This window comes from Vombatus ursinus, unplaced genomic scaffold, assembly GCF_900497805.2.
Source record: "Vombatus ursinus unplaced genomic scaffold, bare-nosed wombat genome assembly UNPS02014802.1, whole genome shotgun sequence".
Classification (NCBI taxonomy): domain Eukaryota; kingdom Metazoa; phylum Chordata; class Mammalia; order Diprotodontia; family Vombatidae; genus Vombatus; species Vombatus ursinus.
The window spans coordinates 15,013,352-15,037,912 of NW_020954580.1; the positions used below are offsets into that span (position 1 = coordinate 15,013,352).

Sequence of the window (24,561 nt, forward strand, 5' to 3'; positions counted from 1 at the left end):
TTAAAAATGGACCACTCCTGAATTGCCCTCATACTTCATAGGACTAGACATTAGGAATGTTTAATCAATAATTTAAAGCACATTATAATTATAAAGTATTGTGACTATTTTTTAAAATAGCTAGTTACTTCCTTAACGCAATGTTTTGAGATTAATGAGATAATGTTTATGAAGGACTTTGTGCTCCTTAGACAAAGTGTAATTCTGTTCATTCAAGAGAACATGATTTTTAAATTTTGCATTATTTAAGTGGTTTTCCCTCAAGTTCTAGCTGCACTTCTCACAAACATTATAGGTATACCAGTATGTAGTGGCTTGAAGTCATCTTGGGGAAATGCAGTCTGCTCCCCCAACAGAATTTATAAATTTTTTTATGTACTAGTGGACTCTTCTCCCAAACTTTTTGTCTCTGTCTCTGTACCACCAGTGTCCCATTCAGTCAGTCTCAAAATCTTGGAAAAGCTCTTTGGTGAATCCCTCTCTTTTTTCCCATAAACTTAGTCAATCACAATTCATTTTGAATTTTAAAATGACTTTTTAATAGCTTTTAATGTTTATATTGACTTTAATATTAAAATTGACTTTTAATATCTTTCAGATTTCCCTTCCTTTCCATCCCATTTCTACTACACTAGTTCAGGCTCTTTCACATTTTCAGTTCAGTTCAGGAAACATTCAATAAAGATTAAAATCTTAAGTGTCTGCTTCTCTCCTTGGTTTATCCATACCACTGTACTGATACAGGAGATAAAACAGTACCTTTTTATGCTATTTACCTGATTCTCCAGCAAAAACTTGGCCAACAGTAATAAGTGTTTAATAAATATTTGAGTTTATCACCTTTCTAGTTTTCCTTTGGCAGTCAAAGGAAGGAGGAGAATATGATGCCTTCCATGACTTCTCATTCCTTCCCTGACAGCAGGACCTGGAATATGATCTGTGCTTAGCAAATTATATTGACTTTTTGGAGGAGGAGGAGGAGGAGGCACTTTCCCTATTTCCTTGATGAAAAGCTACATCTTCGAGTAAACCAAAGCAAATACCTGAGGTATAAGATTTCTGCTGAAAAAGAGTAATTCTGAGTCTTTAATATTCAGACCTTAGAATTATTGACTAAAATGTCATCATAAGGGAAATGAACCACACCTTGATTAACCAGAAATCAAGTAGGCCATTTCACTTTAATTCACTGTCAGAATAGCATTTGTACTTGATGAAACTTCCTTTTGAGATACTTATGTATTAGTGTAAAGAGAAAAATCACAGAAGAGAAGACAACCTCTGTGAAACATGATCATGTCATTCATACAAGATGCATCTTTAGAAAAGCAACGTTGACTCCAGCTTCTGCAGCTGAATATCAAAAATAGTAGCATCAAATCACAGAGCATCCTTAATTGTAAATGTCACTAGAAGTGTTTATGTGGTTAAATTCATTTGCTTGGAGCAGAAACTAGTCTGGAATTTCAGTAGCATTCATGTTCTTTTTTTTTTTTTTTTTTTTAACCATTTTTTTTTAAAGTTTTGAGTTCCAAATTCTGTCCCTCCCTCTCCCCAGTCTGAGACAATAAGCAATCAGATATAGGTTATACACGTGCAGTTAGGTAAAACATTTCCATAGTAGTCATTTTGAACAAGAAGACTTGAATAAAATAAAATAATAACAATAATAATAATAAAATAAAGAATGTGAACAACAGTATTCATATTCTTAACATCACAACTTTTATTTATGTTAGACTTTCAATCATTACTCCCTCTTAGCTATGCTTAGACATCTACCAGCTCTTTGATGATGCCACGTCATTCACTAAACTCTATTTATCAAAATCCAAATGACAAAAAAACTCAAATAACTACTGTTCGTCCCATAGTGTTCTGCAGTGAAATTAATGTTTGTAATGGTGACCTAGAGTACTGCAAGGTCCTAACGGACTTTCTGAATCAAAGAAAGAATGATAAAACTGTGTTCAAGAGGGGCAGCTAGGTGGCGCAGTGGATAGAGCTCTGACCGTGGAGTCAGGGGGACCTGAATTCAAATCCGGCCTCAGACACTTGACATTTACTAACTGTGTGACCCTGGGCAAGTCACTTAACCCCAGTTGTCTTACCAAAAAGCAAAAAAAAAAAAAATTGTATTCAGGACACTTTGGATTTTATCTATACTTTATTCTTTAAGACTATAGATTTAGAATTGGAAAAGACCTCAGAAGTCATTGGATTGGAGTAAGGGATGGATTAACGTCAGTAGTAAGTAGCCTTTGACTCCAAATCCAGCAGGCTTTCCACTGTGCCATGCTGTCTCTAATTCTTGAAAATAACTGAAAATCTGCATGTGATATATGTGCTAACATTTGGTTAACTCAAATGTTAAATTATTAAATTATTCCATTTCCCAACCATTCTGGATAAAGGGAGTTTACTGTCTATAACTTGGGTGGTCATGGACAAGCCACTTTACTCTGTGTTTCTTTTTCCTTATCTCTAAAGGTCTGGACTAAATTACCTTGGAAGGTCCCTTACAAACCTTTCATATTATGAAAGTTTCACATGCAGAGGGCATAGGGAAATTATGGTCCCTTGTATTTACTGAACAAGACATTTGACAAGTTGCTATTTGACTCTTTGGTTATTGATTTTCCATAAATGCCGTTAAATAACTAAGCTTCAAAATTCATCTCAACATGGAAATTTCAAGTTGGAATCAAAACATTTAAAGAAACCTTACCTTTTTTTTTTTTTTTTTGGTCTTGGCGTCAAGGGTAAGCTATAAGATGCTTGCTGCATTTCATTTCTTTCTCGGATAGTTAGCATTCTGCTTAGTTAGTCTCCTAAATACTATACCCCTACTTCCCTCTCTCCCTTCCGTTTGCCACCAAAAAAAAAAAAAATGACAGTTTAATCTCCTTGAGGAATCTTAATATTTTCATTTTGCTTGTCCATTGACCAATGAACTTGAATGAAACATGCTTCTAGACTGAGGTGAAATAAATGTTTAACTCTTAATTTGGGGCAAAGATAGGTAATCCACACATAGGTTTTCTTTACTTAATTTTGGATTAAGTTTATTGCTCATGAAAGTAAGGGTTTTATAAAGCATTATCTGGGGCCAGAAGTAATGTTTATATAAGTTGGATAGATAGAAATACGAAGTCTTTAAGTTTTCCCAGTATAGCTTGAAGGAGATGCCTGCTTTTCAACCCTCTTTTTCTGTCTAGAAACTTAGTTATAGAGAGATGATGTGATGTTGTTTGTATACAGAGCCTCCTTGTGCTTAGAGTAGCATACATAGCAAGTTTAAGCTATTTCACCCAAGATTTTTAGACGTGGAAGGACTGAGGATTTAAAAACCTCTTTTTATCTTCTTCTTCTGTTAAAATTTGGTAGAGAGGAATAGAGTGTCACATTAAATAACTTCAGCTTACTGTGCTTTTTGCTGGCCTTGTAATTTTCTGTTCTGTCCATATTATTTATGAAGGCTTTGAATCAATATAACTTAACTTTTTTCCTTCTTTTTTTGTTTAAAGCATTTTTAATACTTTAAAGTTTTAATGCTTTTTAATCTCATGAGTAAAATGAAGGAAATAGAAGAGCCATTGTTTTAGGAACGTAGAAACTGAAGCGCACAAAAAGTATAGCTAAAGATAGAAACTTGGATCTTAGAAGGATAGAATCCTCGAATTGGAAAAAGCCTCCTCTGGTTCCCCTCTCTCCAATTGTCTTCTGTCTTGAGACATTTTGTCTGCACCTAAACTATAAATTCTTTAACAAGGGCGTTGCTGTGCTGTTTCACTTAAAACATGGCAAGATCTGAGAAATGATAATCTAGTGTGTTTTGTAGAAAATATAGAAAACTTCACATTTAGGGCTTTCAGAAGGCTCGAGTTTCTTTAAAAAAAAAAAAGAATTGATGTTTTGGGGGCAGTGGAATTTTCTGAAAATGAGATGGAAAAAGCCTGTAGAAGGAAACAATTATCAGGCTTGTATTTAGTCCCTTTTTATTTTCCTAGACTTCAGTCATGTCAGTTATCTGGCCATGGTGCTTACATTACTTAATTAGGACAGTTGAGACAGCAGTGGGAATAGAAGCTGCCTGAATAGTGAAAGGTAACAATTTAAAACGTATCACTCTCTCTATGAGTTGGGTGGATAGAGATAAGGCCCATTAAGGACCCCATTCAAGGAGAAGCACTTGACATTGATCACTTGTGAAAAGGAATTTTTTTTTTCCTACCCCAAAATACAGTTTCATGTGCTTGTACATACAAACCCCAAGCACTGGTACATCTGATCATCAGCTTGTGGAATTACTAACATTGAGCTGCCTTGAAGGAATGGACAAGGTTATTAACTTTGGCAGGAAATGGAAATTTGTCCTCAATATACACGTGAAATTGAATTGTCTGTAGCACGAAGCTTTGGAGATTACCCATGCAAAATGAGAAAATGATCTAAATTTAAAATTGGCCTCAGTACAGTGGAAAGTAATTTTGTAGGCTGCGTTCTTCCTGCATTGAAATATGCACAGAGATGGGCTCTATTAATTTAGACTTAAACACAGAACCTGTGTCTTCTTAGAAATGGTTAATGAAATGGAAAGTGTACCGTAAGGAGAAAAATGAGCATTCTAGAAATGCTGCAGGCAAGTAGGTTCTCTACTTCATACTCTTTGACTCTGCTGTGAGACCAGTTGGCTTTTGAAGGGAGGTTCTACCTACTGTGACAGGCATTTGGAATAAGGGAATACTGATGATTCCTCAATTTTGTATGACAGTCTTCAAAAGTAGGATAATAAAAGAGTAGAGAAAGGCTCCAAGACAGAGCCACTGATGCAGCTTTTATAATGTCAGTGCTGATGTGGCTGAGCACCTGTAGAAATGAGCTGGGGAAAGCAGGATATACTTTCCCAGAGAATGAATAACTTTTATGTGTTTCTTTGAAGGCCTGCCTATGGCAAACAAGAAGACAGGGTAGGGGAGCAGAATATTTCTTTTTATTTTTATGAAAAGAAAATCAGCTTTCTCCTAAAGATAAACCAAACTCTTCCTATTTAGGCATAAAGCTAGTTTCTGTTTTTGTGCTCACAGATTCCAGATTATTTATACATGGAGTTGGGCTGTCTGTTTAATTACTGACAAGGTTTTAAAAGGTAGAGTGTAGAGAGATCTGGCACTGAATTCAGGAAGACCTGGGCCTGAGTCTCACCTCTGACACATACTGGCTGTTTGTTGGACCTCAAGCAAATTAACTCATCTCTCAGTGCTCCAAGCCTATTGGTGATGTGCATTAGTAGAGGGAATTTCCTCACCCAGAATTTGTATATTGATGAAATTTCAGGTCCAGAGAGGAGGAAAAAGTGTTGGTGCACTAGTCACTGTGTTGTAGAAATCAGTAATTTTGCCTTTCTCAAAGAGGGAGCAGCCTGTTGTCATTGAAAGAGCAGTAATCTTGGAGTCAAAAAAGGTAGGTTCATTTCCCAGCTCTGCCACTTACTTACTTTGTGACCTTGGGCAAGATACTTAACAGCTTTGGGCCTTGGTTTCTTCATCTGTATAATGAAAGACTTGGGCTAGATGATCTCTCAGTTACCCAGGAGCTCTAAATTCTGTGGGACTTATTAACACTCAGACCCTGGGCAAGTCATTTCAGCTCCCTTAATCTCAATTTCCTTATCAAGTGGGGATAATATTACTTATCCTGTCAACCTTACAGATTAGTTGTGAGGAAAATTATTTGTGAACCATAGAACATTATTTTAATTGAGTTCTTATTCATTACTATCATTCAACTCAATTCTTTAGTTATTTGGCAATGTTTTTTGAATGTCGTGTGTACTAGTCACTATGGGGATGACACAAGGATGTACGATTAGTTGCTGCATTCTGTTTTGAGTAAGGAAAGGGAAGGAAGGAGGGGAATAAACATTTATATAGTGCCTGCATCATGTGCCAGGTACTGTGCTAAGCATGGTACAAATTTTATCCCAAGTGATCCTTCCAGCAACCCTGTGAGGTAAGTGCTGTTATTATCTGAGGTTAAGTGACTTGCCCAAGTCACACAGCTAGTAAGGATTTGAACTCAAGTCTTCTAGACTCAAGGCCCAGTGTCACCTATCTGCCTCTATTAGACAGCACACCAAAAGACAGCATCAGTTGGCCCATCCATCCTTACCTTTACGAATATTTCCTTTCCAGGGATTGCTGTACTATACTTACATCTCTTTGATGTATATGGAGACACAATCTACCTACAGATGTCCCATGAATACGTAAAAAAGAGCTTAAGTTCCCTGACCAAGCGCACCATCACCTTCCTTTGTGGCGATGCTGGCCCTTTAGCGGTGGGAGCTGTGGTATACCACAAGATGGGGAATGAGAAACAGGCAGAGGACTGCATCACTCGGTACGTTTCTTTAGGGGAGAATTGTCTTATCTAGATAGTATATATTGCAGTGATTTTACGTGAGTAAGCAGGGTTGAATCAAAAATATTCTAATGATGTTACCTTGTACATATAAAGTCCTTTTCTTCCAGTGTTCCTATTATGATCATTTGAGTAATCCATGTACAAATCCCTTATTGTAATTAGGGGTTAGGACTATGCTTTCTATTTCTTAACAAGTTATCTTGACATGAGTATGCTCAAAGCTTAGCAGCAATTCATTGATAGTGCTAGTAGAATGAAATCTCTTGACCCCTAGTCCAATTGGGAAGCTCCCTGTGTGGTCCTCACCAGCTAGTTTGGCCCAGGTTAGCAATTGCAGTAAAGAAACACCAGTTATTACTCTTAAAGTTAGTTAGCATGTTTTCCTTCTGTTGAGGCTGAATTGCCTAACGTTAACCAACAAAGAACACTGTTCCCTGTCCAGTGCATGTTGGAACAGAAAAACAGAAACAAACTCTTTCATTTCAAGCTAAGCAAGTTCAGAGTCCTTTGGAAACTATTTTTTGATGACTCACTGTTATAGATTAAAAAATAATAAATGAGGTAAGCCCAGTGGCACATATTCCAATTTTAGTGTGACCACCACAGTCATAAACACTTTTCATCAAAATTTTAACCTATCCCTCCTCCCCCCCTTTTTTTAGCATTTTTCTTCAGATAAAGGGTACAAAATGTGAATATATGATAGGAAAATTCATTCATTATGGTAATAGCTTTTTTTTCTCCATTTGTAAAGCTTTGTAACAGAGCAAGGGAGTTTATAAGAATTTGAAAAAAAATAAATTACAGATTCTGTATAATTCCTTCTCATTAACAAAGCCATGAATCACTTCATCACGAATCTAGTAGCATCAGAACTCTGTACCCCCCTGTCTTAATGTTTTTATCACAACTAGAGAAAACTTGACTTTTTCCTACTTATGCACCACGCTGATTTTTCCTCTGGTCTTCCCTTTTCTGTGTTGCCTCCCTTTGCTTTCTCTTGCTTCCCATTTAGTATGTCACACAACGATCTTTTGATAAAATTGATTTAAACCCCAAGCTATGATGTGTAGTGAAATGGGTTCTACTCCCAGCATTACACGCTAACCAAATCCTCTGAGGTGTTTTAAAGAAATGGCCTTTTGGGAGTGAAGAATTCTAGTATGTTAACATCATGGCATGCTACAAGAATATGGGTATGTTGGAGCCTTATATTACTTTAAATGAAAAGTTGTAATAAGCAGCACCAGACATTCCTAGATTATACTATACCCATTTTTTACTATTCTAACTCCTTCTACCCAGAGATCTCAAAATATGACCCCAAATGAATGTCACTGTCACCATTTTGTAATCAGGGAAGTGATTTACTCTTAAATAATTTATTACAGGCAGTTTTGAGGATGATCTAGAACTTTTACTTTCTGATTTTGTACAAAAAGGATAATAGGGTATCTCCTTTTTATCATATGACATGTCTAGAAAAGCCTTCTTGGAAAAACTTGACAAGATGATTTCCTTGTACAATACAAAATTTCCACCAAACAACTTGACACTCTGAAAAATGTCGGAGAGATGGCAAACAAAATTGTTTCTTTTTATGTTTTTATTTTTCCTTCGATGCTATTTCATTGCTTTATTCCCTGTAATAAAAAATGTTGTGTTACAATCAATACCACCAGCATTTCAAAACAAATAAATGGAGAAGCAAATATCTGCTCCTGGATTCTAAGGTTTCCAAAACACTTAAAATATCCATTATGCTTTATAAATTCCATTATCTCTTCAGTTTATCACTATTGTGCAAAATATAAACCATGCAGTTAAAAGAAAAATGTTGCCTTTAATGATCATTGAACCCAATTGATGACGTTCATGACTTGAATTCAAACCCAACAAGTATGAAATAGCTGTTTTCTCCAAAACTGTGCAGAATAATTTTAATGGGATGTTATCCTTAAAGTGTTTAGAGAGGATTCACTTCTTTGTTGAACTTTCCTAAGGCAGGTAAGTTTGGCTTCATGCTAGTCAGAATTCTAATTCTGCACTGCCACCTATTGGCAGTTATTAGGCTCACAGCCCTGGAAAATAACAGGCTTTGTAAAAAAATTTCTGAAGGAAAAGAACAGCAATTGAAAAGTTACCACAAGGCTTCATTGAATTCTTTCTTGACAATTTGATAATTTATGTTGGTAAAATAGGAAGTAAGCTGAATTATCAAAATCATTCCTCTGCAGAGCATTTAGTTTTTGTTTTTTGGTTGTTTTTTTTTTTAATTTGGTATTTTCATCATATAGAAGGTCTACTAATACACTTTGGATCTCATTGAAGCTTTGCAACCACCTGTTATTTCAGTTGTAATTCATGCAGTATCATAGAATCATAGTGATAAAGCTGGAAGAAACCTTAGTAGAGATTACCTACTCCATCTCCCCACCACCCACTGCAATTTTAGATGAGGAAAATTGAGCTCATAGAGGCACGTGAATTTTCCAAGGTCACAGGAACCTAGCAATGGAACTTAAGTTCTCTACTGCAAATCCAGTTCTCTTTCCACGGCACCACATTTTATATTTTAAAAGTCATATCTTTATCATGGAACATGGATTTCCATTAGCTTGTAACTGACAAGTAGATTTTCCTTAGAAGTATTCAGTATTACTTGGAAATGTTTTACCTGATTGCACATGTATAACCTAGATCAGATTGCTTACCATTTCAGAGAGGGGTTAGAAAAAGGATAGAATTTGGAACTCAAACCCTTAAAAAAAATGAATGTTAAAAATTGTTTTTACATGTAATTAGGGGGGAAATAAAATACTATTTTTAAAAGTATGCAGTATTACTGAATTAACAGACACAAGAAAACCTAGAACTATTCACAGAGGGAAAGTTTCACATTCTTGAAGAATTCCTGTAAAGCTAAAAGATGCCAATTTTTGCTTATAAGATTGTTGATATCCTAAAACACGTCTCACAACAAAACTGCTAGATTTTGTTTTGTTTATTTATAAGTGATCATAACATTTTATGAAAAAAAATCCATTTTTATAAGGAGCTTGCATCTGTGGAGTTAGTAGAAAAAATGGAATTTTATGAAGTATTTGGACTGAGTCCATTTGATTTATTTAACTGCTATTGGGGTAAAATTAGCACCAAAAAATTCATGTGAAGTTCTGAAGCAAAGAAATAAAAAAGACCTTAGGGGTCAGTGCCTAGTAACAAGGATTGTGTACATGCAAAATGTAGACATTTGGCTTGGCAACTAAGTTTGGTACCATTTTTTTCTGCAGCCAGAAAAATAAGCCCCACTGTTAGTTATGACTCCCTTAGAGTTCATATAAGATATTTCAGGTGACTGATTTCCTTGAGTAGCCTATTTATTGTCTTCTGTATACAACTGTACCATCAGGCCTTGTATGACCTTGGCCTCCTTCCAGATTGTTTCAAAAGGTATTACACCAAAGTTGTTTATAAGAGTGTAATCAATCCTATTTTTTAAACATGTCCAATAATTTTTTTCAAGCCTACTCTCAAATACTTGTTATTATTACATCTCTACTTTCATACTTACAATAAAAATATATTTAAGACTTTATAATACTCATCTTAAGTGACCTTAGTGCTAGAATTCTGCCTGTGCATATCTTTTTGATGTGTCTGTCTTTGTAGCTCTTCTGATTTCGCTCTTAGCCAACAATGATGCCATCATGAGAACTGGCATCACAGAAATGCATCTCTGAGTACAAACAAGAACGATCTCTGAGTACAAACAAGAGGAATCCGTGAAATACAAAATACAAATAAATACAAAATAAGAATCTTTGACTAAGAAGGGACAAATACAAATCACCAAAATTAATCCTTTAATTTATAGGTAAGAAAACTAAGGATTTAGAGAGAATAAGTTATTTTCCAGAATTAACTGCTAATTAGTGGCAGAATTACAAGACTCCTAAGCCTAGTACAGTACCATGTTTTTTTTTCCAGTACCTCATGCTGATGTTGCCTATTTTAATTCTCTCTTATGCTTCTAGAGTCCTGAAGAAATATTTCTGCAATATTGTGATTTGTAGAGTCAGAGTTGCCTTTTGTAAGTTAGAAACAGCAAGAGGAGTAACCTCAAAGAACCATATGATGTCCCTGTTCTTCAGAAAGTAGTGAACTGTCAACTCTGCTGGAGAAGAAAGCAAGACTAGAGGAAATAGGATTTTTAAAATTGCATACTTGGTTTAAATCTGTGGAAAGAAAGATATCTGCCTTGTCGTGACAGCGACAGGCAGAAGGATGGTGGTTTTTTTCCCCCTCAAAGTTTAGACTAAAAATGTGAATGAAGAGTTGTTGGTCGCTTTACCAATGTAATAATGGGATGCTCTATTTCATTTTTATTTAAGTCTTGCCTCATAGATGAAATGGATAGAGCACTGGGCCTGGAGTCAGGAAGACTTATCTCTCTGAGTTCAAATCGGGCCTCACACACTTGCTAGTTATGTGACTCTGGACAAGTTCCTTAACCTTGTTTGTCTCCATTTCCTCATCTGTCAAATGAGCTGGAGAAGGAAATGGCAAAATACTCCAGTATCTTTGCCAAGAAAACCCCAAATGGGATCAGAAGAATTGGGCATACCTGAAAAATGACTGAACAGCAACAACATGATGCAATTGTCAAATATATCAGACTGCTTCAAGTTTTCAAACATCAAGATAGGCCAGCCCTTAAATTTGAAAAAGTTTAGGTTATTTAAATAAATTTATTCTGTTTTAGCAGGTAGTACAGTGGATAGAGTAGTAGTCTTAGAGACAGGAATGCCTGGGTTTGAATTCTGTCCAGACATTGACTATCTGTATGACCCTGGGCAAGTTATTTAACGTCTCAGCCACAATTTCTTCATCTCTAAAAGGGCATAGGTATGATAACTCCTACCTCAAAAAGTGGTTATGAGAATCAAATTAGATGATACACATAAAGCACTTTGTAAACTTTAAAGTGCTGTGTATTAGCTGTTAGTATTAGAACATGACTTGTTCGGGATGTTAGTCAGTTATAACAGGATTTAACTGGATGCTTCTTTAGAACTATTCAGCCTTGGTCCTTTTCTTTTAATTTGGTGTGAACCATTTCCTCTATGCTTTTCTCTAAGAAGTTTTACCATCCCACAGGGCAAGCAGTGTTTCTAAAGCAATGTGTTTGGAACTCAGTTTTCTCAATTCAGAAAACAGTATTTGAGAAGTATCAAGGCCTTTTGAATCTAACAGCATAAATTTTTTTGGTTTTTGAAGCTCCAATATGGACTCTGCTTATACTTAGAAATTGAAGCATAAAGAGATTTTTGCACCTAGGATCATAGATTTAGAGCTAGAAGGAACTTGAGAAGTCATATAGTCCAAACCCCTCATTTTACAGATGAGGAAATGTAGCCCTTACCTAAGGCCATTTTCTTAATTAGCTAAGGACAGCAGTAGTCTGCCTTTTATAAAGGTTGAGAATATGAAATTGCTTACAAAATAAAAGTGTATATTTTTATTAGAGTTTTATAATGACATCAAAGTAGTTTTCATACACATGTTATTTAAATGATAAATGAAATAGGAAAGTACCCTGGAATCTTGATAAAACACAGTTGTATAATTCAGTGTAAGAAAAATCCAACTTATATAGTAATTAACTGCATCCAAGAGGGAATTTAATTACTGAAATATCAAAAGTAATTCATTTTAAGGCATCCTCATCTTTAGAATGTATACCAAGGACAGATTTTTTTTAAAAATTCAGTGGTGTTTTCAGAGTCATGTAGGCCAATTAAACCAGGCCTCTTCTCCCAGAAGGAGGAGAAACAGACCTATAGATAGAAGCAGCTAGAATGATGGAAGGCTCTATACATGCAGTCCCTGACACCAAAGAATTCTTGCAACCCCTGTGTTTTTCTTTTTCCAACCTATTCGTGATTGGTGTGTTCAAAGGCACCTGGGGTATGTTCTTCCTGAATTTGTTCATTGGTAATATTTCACCTGTCTTTATCTGCCTTGGCTTAAAACTACATATGCCGTACATAACAATGACAGACCATCTTGGATGCCTCTCAAAAGAAGTAAATAACAGGCTTATGACTATGCAATTGCTATTTGCAGGAAAGTACTACACCACCATCATCAGTGCATATGATCCCACCATGACAAACCCTGATGAAGTCAAAGAAAAATTTTATGAAGACCAGGTGACCCTCATCATCAATGTGCTGAAAGAGGACAAGTTTCTAACTCTGGGTGACTTGTAATGCCAGAGTAGGTACAGACTATCAGACATAGCAGAGAGTCCTTAGGAGGAAGGGAGTCAGAAACAACAACAGACATGTACTACTAAAGACTTATGCATCTCATGACCTTCTCATCACCAGCACTGTCTTCCATTTACCTTAACAACAATAAAACTTTATAGATGCACCCTCATAGCAAACATTAACATGTAATAGGACTATGTATGTCATTCTAAGGAGACAGAATGTGAGAGTGACAAAGACAATGTGTGTCACACAGGGTGCTGGACTAATCATAGACATATCCTCTCCAAGTTGAACGTTCGCATTCAACAAAAAAGGTGGCCCCAAGGCAAGACAATGACCAGAAGACTTAATGTTGACAGATTAGAGCGCTTCTCTGAGCTTGAACAGTTTGTTACGAAGTTGGAGGGAAAACTAAGCCAGTACATGGTTGGCAGAAATGGAACAGAAAAGGAGTGAGGGGCTTTCAGAGATTTGGTGTACAGTATCACGTTTACCCATCTGCGCCAGAACACTTGCAGACATCAGAATGGTTTGACAAAAATAATGGGGAAATTCAGAAGCTGCTAAGTGAAAAACGAGAATTCTACAGGAATTACCAGCAGGATAGCTCATCCATCTCTAAGAAAGTGGCATTTCACTCCATCAGAAGTAAAGTGCAAGCAAAACTTAAGGACATACAGAATTCTTGGCTCAGTAAGAAGGCAAATGAAATTTAGTATTACTCTGATAGTAACAATCCAAAGAGTTTTTATGATGCCTTATGGGCCAAGTACCTGTGGTGCATCTTAACTACTCAGTGCTAATAGAGCCACATTGATTAGTAATAACGATGTGATCCTGGAGGTGGGCTCAATACTTCCATAGTGTTCTCAACAGACTGTCATCAATCAATACTGAAGGCATTGACCATATAGCTCAGGTTGAAATTAATACTTCTCTATCCAAACTTCCAACTGAAAAAGAGGTTTTTTGAATGCTATTAGGCTCATCTTATGTGGCAAATTACCTGGTGCTGATTCTATTCCAACTGAGATTTGCAAGGCAAGGGGTCCCCTGCTCATACAAAAGCTGACTGAAATCTTCCATATTCAATAGGAGGTTATCCCCCAGGAGTTCACGGATGCTTCCATTGTCCATCTCTACAAAGGTCAAGAAACTAGGTTGCCCCTATGACAATCACATTAGGGTCTCTCTTTTAATCATTGCTGGTAAGATTCATACCAGAGTCCTCCTTAATGGGTAGATTCTTCACCTGAAAGATGGTCATCTACCTGAGAGCCAATATGACTTCAGAAAGGTCCAAGAAACAGTTGATACAGTGTTTGCTGCCTGACAATTCCAGGAGAAATTCCAGGAGCAGAACAGACGTCTGTACACAACCTGACCAAGGCTTTTGACACTGTCAGTCATGAGGCCTTGTGGAAAATCATGGCAAAATTTGGTTGCCTGAAGAAATTAGTATTGTACATCACTTTCATGACAAAATGCTTGCATGGGTTCTGAATAATGGATTACGCTCTTGTGCTTTCCCAGTCACCAATGAAGTGAAAGTGCTGTGTACTTACATGTTTTTTAGCATGATGTTTTCAGCAATGTTTTCAGAAGCCTTCAATGAGGACAAAAATGGCATCAATGTCAGCTACTACGTGAATAGTAAATTATTTAACTTGAAAACGCTACAAGCCAAGACTAAAGTGGAGGGAGAGTTGATATGTGACTTTTTGTTTGCAGATAATTATACACTCAATGCTGCCTCTGATAATGAGATGCAACCAAATATGGATCAATTCTCTGCTGCTTGTGCTAATTTGGGCCTAACAATTAACACCAAGAAAACACAGGTTCTCCACCAGCCAGCACTGCACCATCCATAGGTAGAACCATTGGTTTCAGTAAATGGAGAAATTTTGAATACTATGGTTAAGTTCACTTACCTTGAGGCAGCATACTTTCTGGGGATGTACTCCTAGATAATAGATGTTGTGTTTGTATGTACACATAGATAGTGAAGTTGATGCATGCATTTCCATAGCTAGCTTAGTGTTTGAAAAACTGTGAAGGAAACTGTGGGAGAGGGAAGGTATTAAATTGCCTACCAAACTGAAGGGCTACAGAGCTGTTGTGCTGATCTTATTGTGGTATGCCTGTGAAATCTGGACAGTATACCAGCACCATGCCAGGAAACTGAATCACTTTCATTTGAATTGTCTTAGGAAGATTCTGAAGGTCATCTGGCAAGATAAGTACTGGCCACTGAGGTCCTCTTGAGCTGAACTGCCAAACATTCAGACTCTGTTGTGGACAACTCAGCTCCAATGGGCTGGCCATGTTATTTGAACAGCAAATATACATTTGCCCAAAAGACTATTTTAAGGAGAACTTGCACAAGCATGTAAGCACAGAGAGGTGATAAGAAGCAATATAAGGACACTCAAAGTCTCTCTGTAGAACTTTGGAATTGATTTGAGATATCGGCAATACTGGCCCAGGACCACCCAACATGGCGTACCCACATCAAAGAAGGCACTGTGCTCTGTGAGCAAAGCAGAATTGCAGTAGCTCAAAGGAAACGTGAGATGTACAAAATTAGAAGACATCTTCATTCCAAATTTTCATGTAGACTATTTGTGCCTGACCTGTGGTAGAGCCTTCCACAGTCGAACACAATGTACCTTGACCCCAGCATAGTGATGTCATTTTGGTCCTCTTTGAGAACACAGGACAAAAACCGTAAGAGGGATAGGAAATGGATCTGTTATTTCATTGATATAAGGAAACTGTGTGTGAGGAAAATCCCTCTACCAATACAGATCAGCACCTTCTCTGCATTGTACAGCCTTAAGAGAGTTACCTCTTTTAGGTAACTATCCTAGTATGTGTCAGAGGGAGGACTTGAACCTAGGCCTTGTTAAGGCCAGCTCTCTGTCCACTATGCCATGCTGCCTCTTTCTTGGCCCATAGAGCTAATTTCTTGGGAACAGTAATATGTGGCTTCATTTCCCAGAGCCTGGTGAAGATCGGAACCACAGGACTGGTGGTAAAGCATCTCCTTGTATACTTTTTGCATAAGTCAGTATTCTACTGGTGGTTTGTATTTAATTCATAAGCATTGTGGTTAGCATAAGGTATATGTAGCTATGTCTCTCTTCCTTGAAAGCCCAGGAAGGACTAGTTGCAGAAAGAGTTCTATTTACGTTTCTACTTTTACATTCCACCCATTTCCCTTTCATGTATCCTTTTGTTTTCAGTCTTCTCCACCTAAATAATCTTGACCCCCGAGTTCCTGATGAAATGCTCTATGGACGAATGGGCTACATCTATGCTTTGCTTTTTGTGAATAAGTACTTTGGAGAAGAAAAGATACCTCAGCATCATATTCAGCAGGTACCCTGTCCTCTACCATTCTCTGTATATTGGCTTTTTTAAAGTTTTTATTAATGCTTTTGATGAGATCCTCTTGCTCACTGTTCTTCCAAAATATGACTTTGTTCCTGCTCAGCACCTCAGGGTTTTCTGAGATAGTGGAATTATGTGTGGTCTCTGAAATTCAGACACATTCAAGAAACACAGCATGACATTGAGAGCTATTAGAGACTCTCTTATATAGAGATGCCAAGTGACAAACTGTCACTTCCATTGAAGAATTTTTATCCCCTTTCAGTGGAGAATTAGAGTCAGATGGCTCCTTCCAAGTGAAGATTTTCTTTATATAAATATTATTTTCTTGTAACAAATAATTTGTTACTTGAAAGCATTCGGGAACCTTTACTTTTGTTTTCAGAAAAGAGCTATGAATGCTTTCATGCACAAAATTATGTAACGTAATATACATACTATGTAATATACATAGACTAGTGTCTATATCCCTAGTTCCCCCATACTTCTTAATAAGGTAAGCTCCTTATCCCATGCCAGGATATTTTTTTTCTAACATTTGAGTTATTCGTCTTTGGTTCCCCCCTTCACACAGGTTTGTGATATGGTAATATCATCAGGTGAGACTCTTGCCAGAAAGAGAAACTTCATTTCAAAGACACCACTGATGTATGAATGGTATCAAGAATATTATGTGGGGGCTGCCCATGGACTGGCAGGTATTTACTACTACTTGATGCAGGTAGGAATGATTAAATTAAGAATTCTAAAATTGTGTTCCCGGTTTTGAAGACCTTAATTAGCAACATAAGTTCATTGGTTCCATGAAAGCTTGACATTGGGAGAAATATAATTGGAGGCAGTGGGGCAGTTCCATAATTTTAAAGGTTTGTGCCTTATAATGAGAAATTATTTCTTTTAAGACATTCACCAAAAGAAGTAAATGTCATTGTTTTTACTTATATCAATGTATAAAGCTTTCTCAGGACTATGGAAACTGAAACTATTCTGGTTTGGACTTCTGTATTAAATGCTTCTGCTATGGCATTCACTTGTTTTGGTGAATGTCTTGAACAGAGAAAATCGTTTCTCATTATAAGGGACAAGCTCTTGAAACAAACCCTGCAGGAAGAAGAAAATCAATATAAAACAAATGAGCACATGTTACTTGAGCATAGTTTCAGATAACGAACCTTAAGGGGCTTTCAATGGATTTTGTGTACTCATATGAAAAAAATAGCTAAATTTTATGTGTGTAATAAGTCTCAGAGCCTAATGCCATTTGGGGGTATCTACCTAAGTAAGATAAACTTGGCACCAATAGAATTCACGTGGAATGTGAAGAGGAGGATTTTGTAAAAGGATTCTCCCATTACACTGTTCTTTCCTTAAGACCAGTGGCTGTTTTTTGCCTTTCTTCATATTCCTGAAGCTTAGCCCAGTTCCTGGCACATAGAAGGTTCTTAATAAATGCTATTCTATTGACTGAGTTCTCTGTGAGTTACATAGCTTTCTTTAATTAGAGTTTGGAACTGATTGGTGTTCTTGTACAGCTGAGGGTTTTATGGTTAAAGATAAAAGTTTTAGCAAAGATAATACCCATCCATAAGCTCTGTATGTCATAGTGGAGTAGATTGTTTCAATTAGTAATGCAAAGGAATTTCAGCAGGTTAAGTAGCAGAATGGAATGTAATAAAATCAAGTCCAGCACAGTCCTTCAGTGAAGCGGATCATTAGAAGGTTGTTTATGCTGTTGAATGCAAATGCTTCCTTAAATATCTAAGCAAGTGAATTTTTCAAGTGTATAGTAAATTTCCTCTGCCTCTTAATTTGGAAATTCCTCAAGTATTATTAATGCCCATTTGGATTTAAAGAATCATTTTGTTTTTTCTGGCATTTGTTCTTGTGGCCTCTATTTGCGGAGACAGATAAAGGCCCATAAACCTTCTTCGAGAAAGAAGGTTTTAAAACTTTCTAAATGAGGCTTGGGCTTATGTGTCACACAAAACAGAATGTATCAGTTGACCTCACAGTGACACTGAAAACCAGATCTTCGGGTACCCTGAGTCCTTTTACTTACTTAATAACTGTGGTTCAAGCATTGATTTTTCCATTTGCAAATTGTTAAGTATTTGAAATTTTTTGATTCTTAATCTAAAAGATTCGTTCTACCAGGTTCTCACCTGTCAAAGCAAAACAGAACCATGTTAGTTTGAGGCTATACTGTGTATGAGATTGGGGAGAGAATAGTGACAATCCAAACTTGAGATTGAATAGGAAGCAGGAGATGTTCTGTTTTTGCTAAAGAATTTAGTATTCTTTTGGTAATCATGAGGTGTTATTTATCCCTCATTTTCCTTCCTTTATTCCCTCTTCAAAAGAAAAAAAAACCAGAACTGGAATTTATTATTTGTGGGGAAGTCAGTGAACCAAATTGAATTGAGAGCTGTGAAGTAAGAAAAGAGCATATATCACCTGTGTCATTGGATCCTATAAATTGCATTTAGGTAGACATCTTTCATTTGCTGTACAGATTATCTAAGATGAAGTATGTACAAAAGAGAAGATTTGATCCTAAGTTATGCATTACTTTCATACTTGTGTGTTTTCCATCAGATATTTCACCTCTTATTTTCTTGTGACAAAAAATGTATTGTGCTTGTGGACTTCTTTGGAGTACTTCGTTAAATCCACCCTCTTAGGTAGCACATTATCATGGACAAGTCCGTGAAATAGCTAGCCTCTCAGGGATTATTCTGAGAGCCTAGAATCAAAAGTTATGTTTATTTAGACAGAGGTAAATGTTAAGAAATAGAAAGTACAGAACAATCCTTTACCAGTTCCTGAGAGCTAGACTGATTGCCTAATTAGAAATGTTCCATTCTTCAAAATTCGGAAATAACCTTCAGGTACAGGAAAAGATCTAGACATGGAAAAGCAAAATAATTAAATAAAACCCAAAATGCCTTAATGATACCAAATATCTTTTCTTGTGTTTTGCTTCTGTTTAAAATTTGTTCCTCAGACCTAGGAAGAAAAGGATTTCTTCTTCTTCTTGTTTTTAAAAGTAAGATTAATAATAAGCCTAGCATTTTACTTTTACAATGAAGTTGATTAAAAATGGTTGTCGTATTTATACTGTTGAATGTAAATGTTTCCTTAAATGTCTAAGAAAGTGAATTTTTCAAGTGTATAGTAAATTTCCTTTGCTTCTTAATTTGGAAATTCCTTAAGTATTTTAATGCCTTTTTGGATTTAAAGTATCATTTTGTTTCATAGCCTAGCCTTCAGGTAAGCCAAGTGAAGTTGCACAATGTGGTCAAGCCCAGCGTAGACTACGTCTGCCAGCTGAAATTCCCTTCTGGCAACTACCCTCCATGTGTGAATGATTCTAAAGATAACCTTGTCCATTGGTGCCATGGGGCCCCTGGGGTTATCTACATGCTCACGCAGGCTTACAAGGTACGAACTTCTTTCTTACCCTAGGAGAGGCAGTTGAAAACAACTTTAAGCTAAAGTATAATTTCAATAACTCAAAAATAATTTCAGAAACCATGTGCACATTCCTCTTTTTGGTCTTTACCCAGGAACTAAAATAATTTTTCCAAATGTATCACATAAGTCAGGAAACCAGTTAATGTAAAATTGAAGAGATCCAGGTTAAATCAAGTCAACATCACTGCCAAGGGGGACTTCTAAAAGTGTCTCCTGGCATACTCCACTAGCCTTCTTACCCACAAAAGGGGAGAAAAGACTACCATGAAGGATGCTTAGCCTACTGTACCTTGGTCAGCATTTGTTTGTATGATAATGAGCATTTTATAGATGATAGACACTAATTATCTATAGACAATGCCAGTTTGCAATATACCAAATTCTGCATTTCGGAATATTGTCTAGAATGCATAAATTTATGCCTAACGGCTACCCTTTTCTCTGCCCCATACTATCTATCCCTATTCTTCTTAACTTTGAATTATTACATTATTACATATATTGCAGGAGCCATAGCAAAAAGGAAATGCCTAATGGGGGTTTTCATAAAATCTAGTTTGGAATGAAAAGAATACCCATTTAAGGGGTCTAATTCTAATTCTTTGGCCAGAATTTGAGAGGAGGAAAGGATAGGCAAGTCAACCCTGGTATAGCTAATAATTATATAAGCCCTCTGTATTTTCTTCATTTTTTGTAAAGTATAATGTTCAGCACTTATTGTGTATGAACCATAAATGGCATTGTGTTCTCCCAAATAAGAAATAAACACTACAGAAAAGTTTCCTTGGATGTACTTCATCCTTATTTCCCAGTAATTGGGCATCTTTGTTACTGAAGAAAGCAGCCATGTGTTCTGTGGAAGGTGACTAATGATGACAGCTTGATATGAATTAGATAATGTTAACGCTACTTCATCAATCACTCTAAAAGATCTTTTACAAGTGCAAAGTCACAGTCATTTTTAATGTAAGTAGAATCACTGAGTGCTAGTAAAATGAACCACCATCCATGTAACACATCTTTAGTCATTGGACCTCTCATTGTCTATGACCCTCCCTCCTCCTCTATTTCTCTTAACCCCCAGGTTCCAGTGTAGGAATCACAAAATCTTTGAGTTAAAAAGCACCTCAGAAGTCATCTAGTTCAACCCCTTCCTAGAATATGAGTACCCTACCACCACCACAACATCCTGGTCAAAGAAATTATCTACCTTCAATATAGTAATTTCCCTTGTCCAGGAACTTACTCCCTCCTGAGACAAGTCTTTTCTGTTTCTAGACAACTCTGATTGTTAGATAGTTCTTCCTCATATGGAGCCTAAAATCTGCCTTCTTGTAGCATCTGCACACTGATCATAGTTCTGTTCCTTGTGGCTAACCAGAATAAGTCCAGTCCATTTTCTGCATGACAGACCTTCACATATTTGAAGAGAACAGTCACATCTATCCACAGTCTCTTTTCTAAGCTAAATATCCCCAATTCTTTCAGCTATTCCTCATAAAGAATGGATTTCACCACCCTGATTACTTACCATCTGAATGAAACCCTGTTTATCAGTTTTCTACCTAAAACATGACACATGCAGTGTTTAAGATGTAATAAATCTTGACAGTCTAGTCCAGGGGTGAGGAACCTGTGGCCTTGAGGCCACATGTGGCCTTCTGTGGCCTTGGGTGCAGCCTTTTAACTGAGTCTCAAGTTTTATAGACCAAATCCTCTTATTCAGGGAATTTGTTCTGTGAAGTTTGGATTCTGTCAAAGGGCCACACTTGAGGACCTAGAGGGCCACATGTGGCCTTGAGGCCACAATTTCCCCATCCCTGGTCTAGTAGAACTATCTCTTCTCTCATTCTGGACACCACATTTCTGTTAATGCAGCTTATGTTAAAGTAAGCTATTATTGACTATCGCATCACACTACTGACTCTTCCTGGGCATACCATCCACCAGAATTTTGAGGTCTCATCTAATAACTAATAACTAGGCATATCCTCCCCACCTGATATTTTTGCAGTTGACTTTAATAATCTAAGTTCAGGACTTTACATTTATCTCTTAAATTTCATCTTTGATTTTACCCATCATTCAAGATTATCTAGATCTTTTTGGCTCTTTTTTTCTGTCATCTACTATATTTCAGTTGTCAGTGAAGTTAAAATTATCATTTACGGTAAAACTGAATTTTCCTGTCTACAGGTATTCAATGAGGAAAAGTATCTTAATGATGCCTCGAAATGCGCTGATGTGATCTGGAAGTTTGGGTTACTCAGAAAAGGATATGGGCTGTGCCATGGTGCTGCAGGCAATGCATATGCCTTTCTGACATTATACAAACTCACCCATGACATGAAATATCTGTACAGAGCTTGTAAGGTAGGTACTCAGAACATCCAGAGAGGGGAAAAAGATCTTTTCAGGGCATTTTAAAAATTGCCTAATTCTGGTTTTTTTTATTTATTTATTTTTAATCTACAAAAGTAAACAGTTAAAAAATAGCCTTTTAAAAGTTTATTTAATTTGCCTTTCATAAAACAGATTATTATATTTAACAATCTAGTTAGAGCTGGAGATGGAGTAACTTTTTTGTTTTGTTCCTATCTTCCTTTGGCAATTTGTTTTTAAGCCTTGAGATAAAAATTTCAGTCAGTCATGCCCTTCCTAAGGGTTGGGGCTGCAAAGACAAAAAGTGAAACAGCCCTTGACTTCCAGAAGCTTTTATTCTATGTAACTAAGTCTAGCTTTGCCAGCTAGATTTCTCTTTGGGTCACAGATTTCTCAGCTTTCCTTGTAGTTCCTATTTCATTAGATCACCATGATCTTCCCTCTAAACTCTTTAGATTTTCAGATGAGTGCTGAACATTGGTCTTGATCAGAGTTGTGTCATCTGAGTAAATATATATTCTGAGTAATTTGACATGGCCTTTTTTTTTTCCCAGTTTGCTGAATGGTGTCTGGATTATGGAGAGCATGGATGTAGGACTCCTGACACACCTTTCTCCCTCTTTGAAGGTATTCTTTTCACATTCCTAGTTTTCTTCATAATAGAAATATACATTTGGACCCCCAAGGCATTCCTCTCCAACTAATGTAATCTCTCTGGTCCTTTTAATTTTTTAGCCCTCCCTTCCCCCCCTTTGCATTTAGTGGAAAAAAATTATTGTACTAATTCTTGGTTTCTTTATGTCACGAGTAATGAGCAAATAAACTGAAGCCTGCGCTACTGTAAATATAAACCAAGAAGCTGAGAATGGCAGTAGTGCTTTCTAATGCGAATATGTAACTAGGGAAAGATGCTTTTAGTTCTGCTAAGGTTATGCTGTTAATTTCAGAATATAGCTAGTGCAGAAAACTAGAGCCATGCTAAAGTAGTCACCTTAATATGATAATTCCTTGTCTCTTTTGGTTTCTTCAGGAATGGCTGGAACCATTTATTTCCTGGCTGACCTGCTCATTCCAACAAAAGCCAGATTCCCAGCTTTTGAAATGTAAAAGACCAAATGCATCCCTGCAGCTCAGTGCATGTCCATCACTATCCATGCAAACATTGGGATAAATGAGTCCATTACTTTTCACTCACCTTTCTTAACTAAAGAGAACAAATTCTGTGTTTAAAATAATTGGTCTTTTCAACACTAATCTTCAGCTCAGTGTGTTTTGGAAAATTTTCTTTTATTTAAAAGGATCTGGGGAAAAGAAACTTTAGGTTGTTTTCCTAAAAGGGGGTGAAATGTACAATATTTTGTTGGAAACACATACACACATATTTCAGAACTTGCAAGAAGCTGCTTATTATTTAAACTTTTCAACGTGATTTAATGTTGATACAGTTTTTGCTGCTGTAATAAAAACTGAATTGTAGTTAAAGATTAATACATAACTGTTAGTGGATAGTACTGCTTCTTAAATATTCATTTTCCTTTGGACTATAGAAAAGATATTATTATAGCCAGGCTTCTGTGTGGTTGGCTGACTATCAGAGGAGAGGAGAGCAGAGCTATATTTGCTCTGGAAAACTGCAGAAGCCACAAACTGGACCAACAATACTGAATCCTTTCTTAAACTCACATTGTCTATTCAGAGTTTATTTAATGAACTCTTTATCTTTTTATTAGTGGATATAAGCTAGCATTTGTATACAACTCCCAAATTTAAAAAAACCTTAAAAATATGATAATCAGTTTAAAATTTTTACTTTGTTTTGATAAAGTTCAAAGTATGCTAATAAATTACATGTTTATTATTTTTGGCTCTAGAAAAATGTTCTGAATTTTGGAAGTTCTTATTAAAAGGTGGATATTTTTGTTGTTACCATGTGGTCAGTGAGACATGTTTTTGCTTACTAATATATTGTGAATTTTTCACCTCCCTAAGCCTTTACTTCATTTTATTTGCCTTGTGATCACTGTGCTTTGTACTGCTTGATAATGCTGTAGAATAGGTTGATCTCTATCAAGTTGAATGAGCCTAATCGCACTAAACAGAGTAGTACTTATCCCACTTTTGTTACAAGGCCAAGAAAAATCCACTGGCCAACTACCTGAAAACAGGGCCTCTCAGCATTTGGTAGAAGCTCTGTTTAGCTGTAGGTATTATCTAATGAAGGCAGCTAGGTAGGGCAGTGGATAGAGTGCCAGCTCTGGAGTCAAGGAAGAACTGAGGGGGCAGCTAGGTGGTGCAGTGGATGGAGCACCGGCCCTAAAGTCAGGAGGACCTGAGTTCAAATCTGGCCTCAGACACATGACACTTACTAGCTGTGTGACCCTGGGCAAGTCACTTAACCCCAATTGCCTCACCAAAAAGCAAAAAAAAAAAAGGAAGAACTGAGTTCAAATCTAGCCTCAGACTCTTACTAGTCAGCCTGGGCAAGTCATTTAACCCTGTTTGCCTCAGTTCCTCACCTGTAAAAAAGAACCAGAAAAGGAAATTGCAAACCATTCCAGTATCTTTGCCCAGAAAACCCCAAATGAAGTCATGAGGAATCGGT

The 24,561-nt window shown here is 36.6% G+C and overlaps 1 protein-coding gene across 4 annotated transcripts in view; it reads left to right on the forward strand.

Annotated features, from left to right (window-relative positions):
* LANCL1 (LanC like 1) overlaps nucleotides 1-23,885 on the forward strand; it is a 41,699-nt gene extending 17,814 nt beyond the window's left edge. For all 4 annotated transcript variants that reach the window (XM_027873856.1, XM_027873853.1, XM_027873854.1 and 1 more), the window contains exons 4-10: nucleotides 6,195-6,402; nucleotides 15,956-16,091; nucleotides 16,678-16,824; nucleotides 19,362-19,544; nucleotides 21,774-21,950; nucleotides 22,514-22,586; nucleotides 22,990-23,885. In XM_027873856.1, the coding sequence (XP_027729657.1) occupies nucleotides 6,195-6,402; nucleotides 15,956-16,091; nucleotides 16,678-16,824; nucleotides 19,362-19,544; nucleotides 21,774-21,950; nucleotides 22,514-22,586; nucleotides 22,990-23,066 (1,001 nt within the window). In that variant the 3' untranslated portion in view covers nucleotides 23,067-23,885. The remainder of the gene's footprint in view (nucleotides 1-6,194; nucleotides 6,403-15,955; nucleotides 16,092-16,677; nucleotides 16,825-19,361; nucleotides 19,545-21,773; nucleotides 21,951-22,513; nucleotides 22,587-22,989) is intronic.
* The last annotated feature ends 676 nt before the right edge of the window (nucleotides 23,886-24,561 follow it).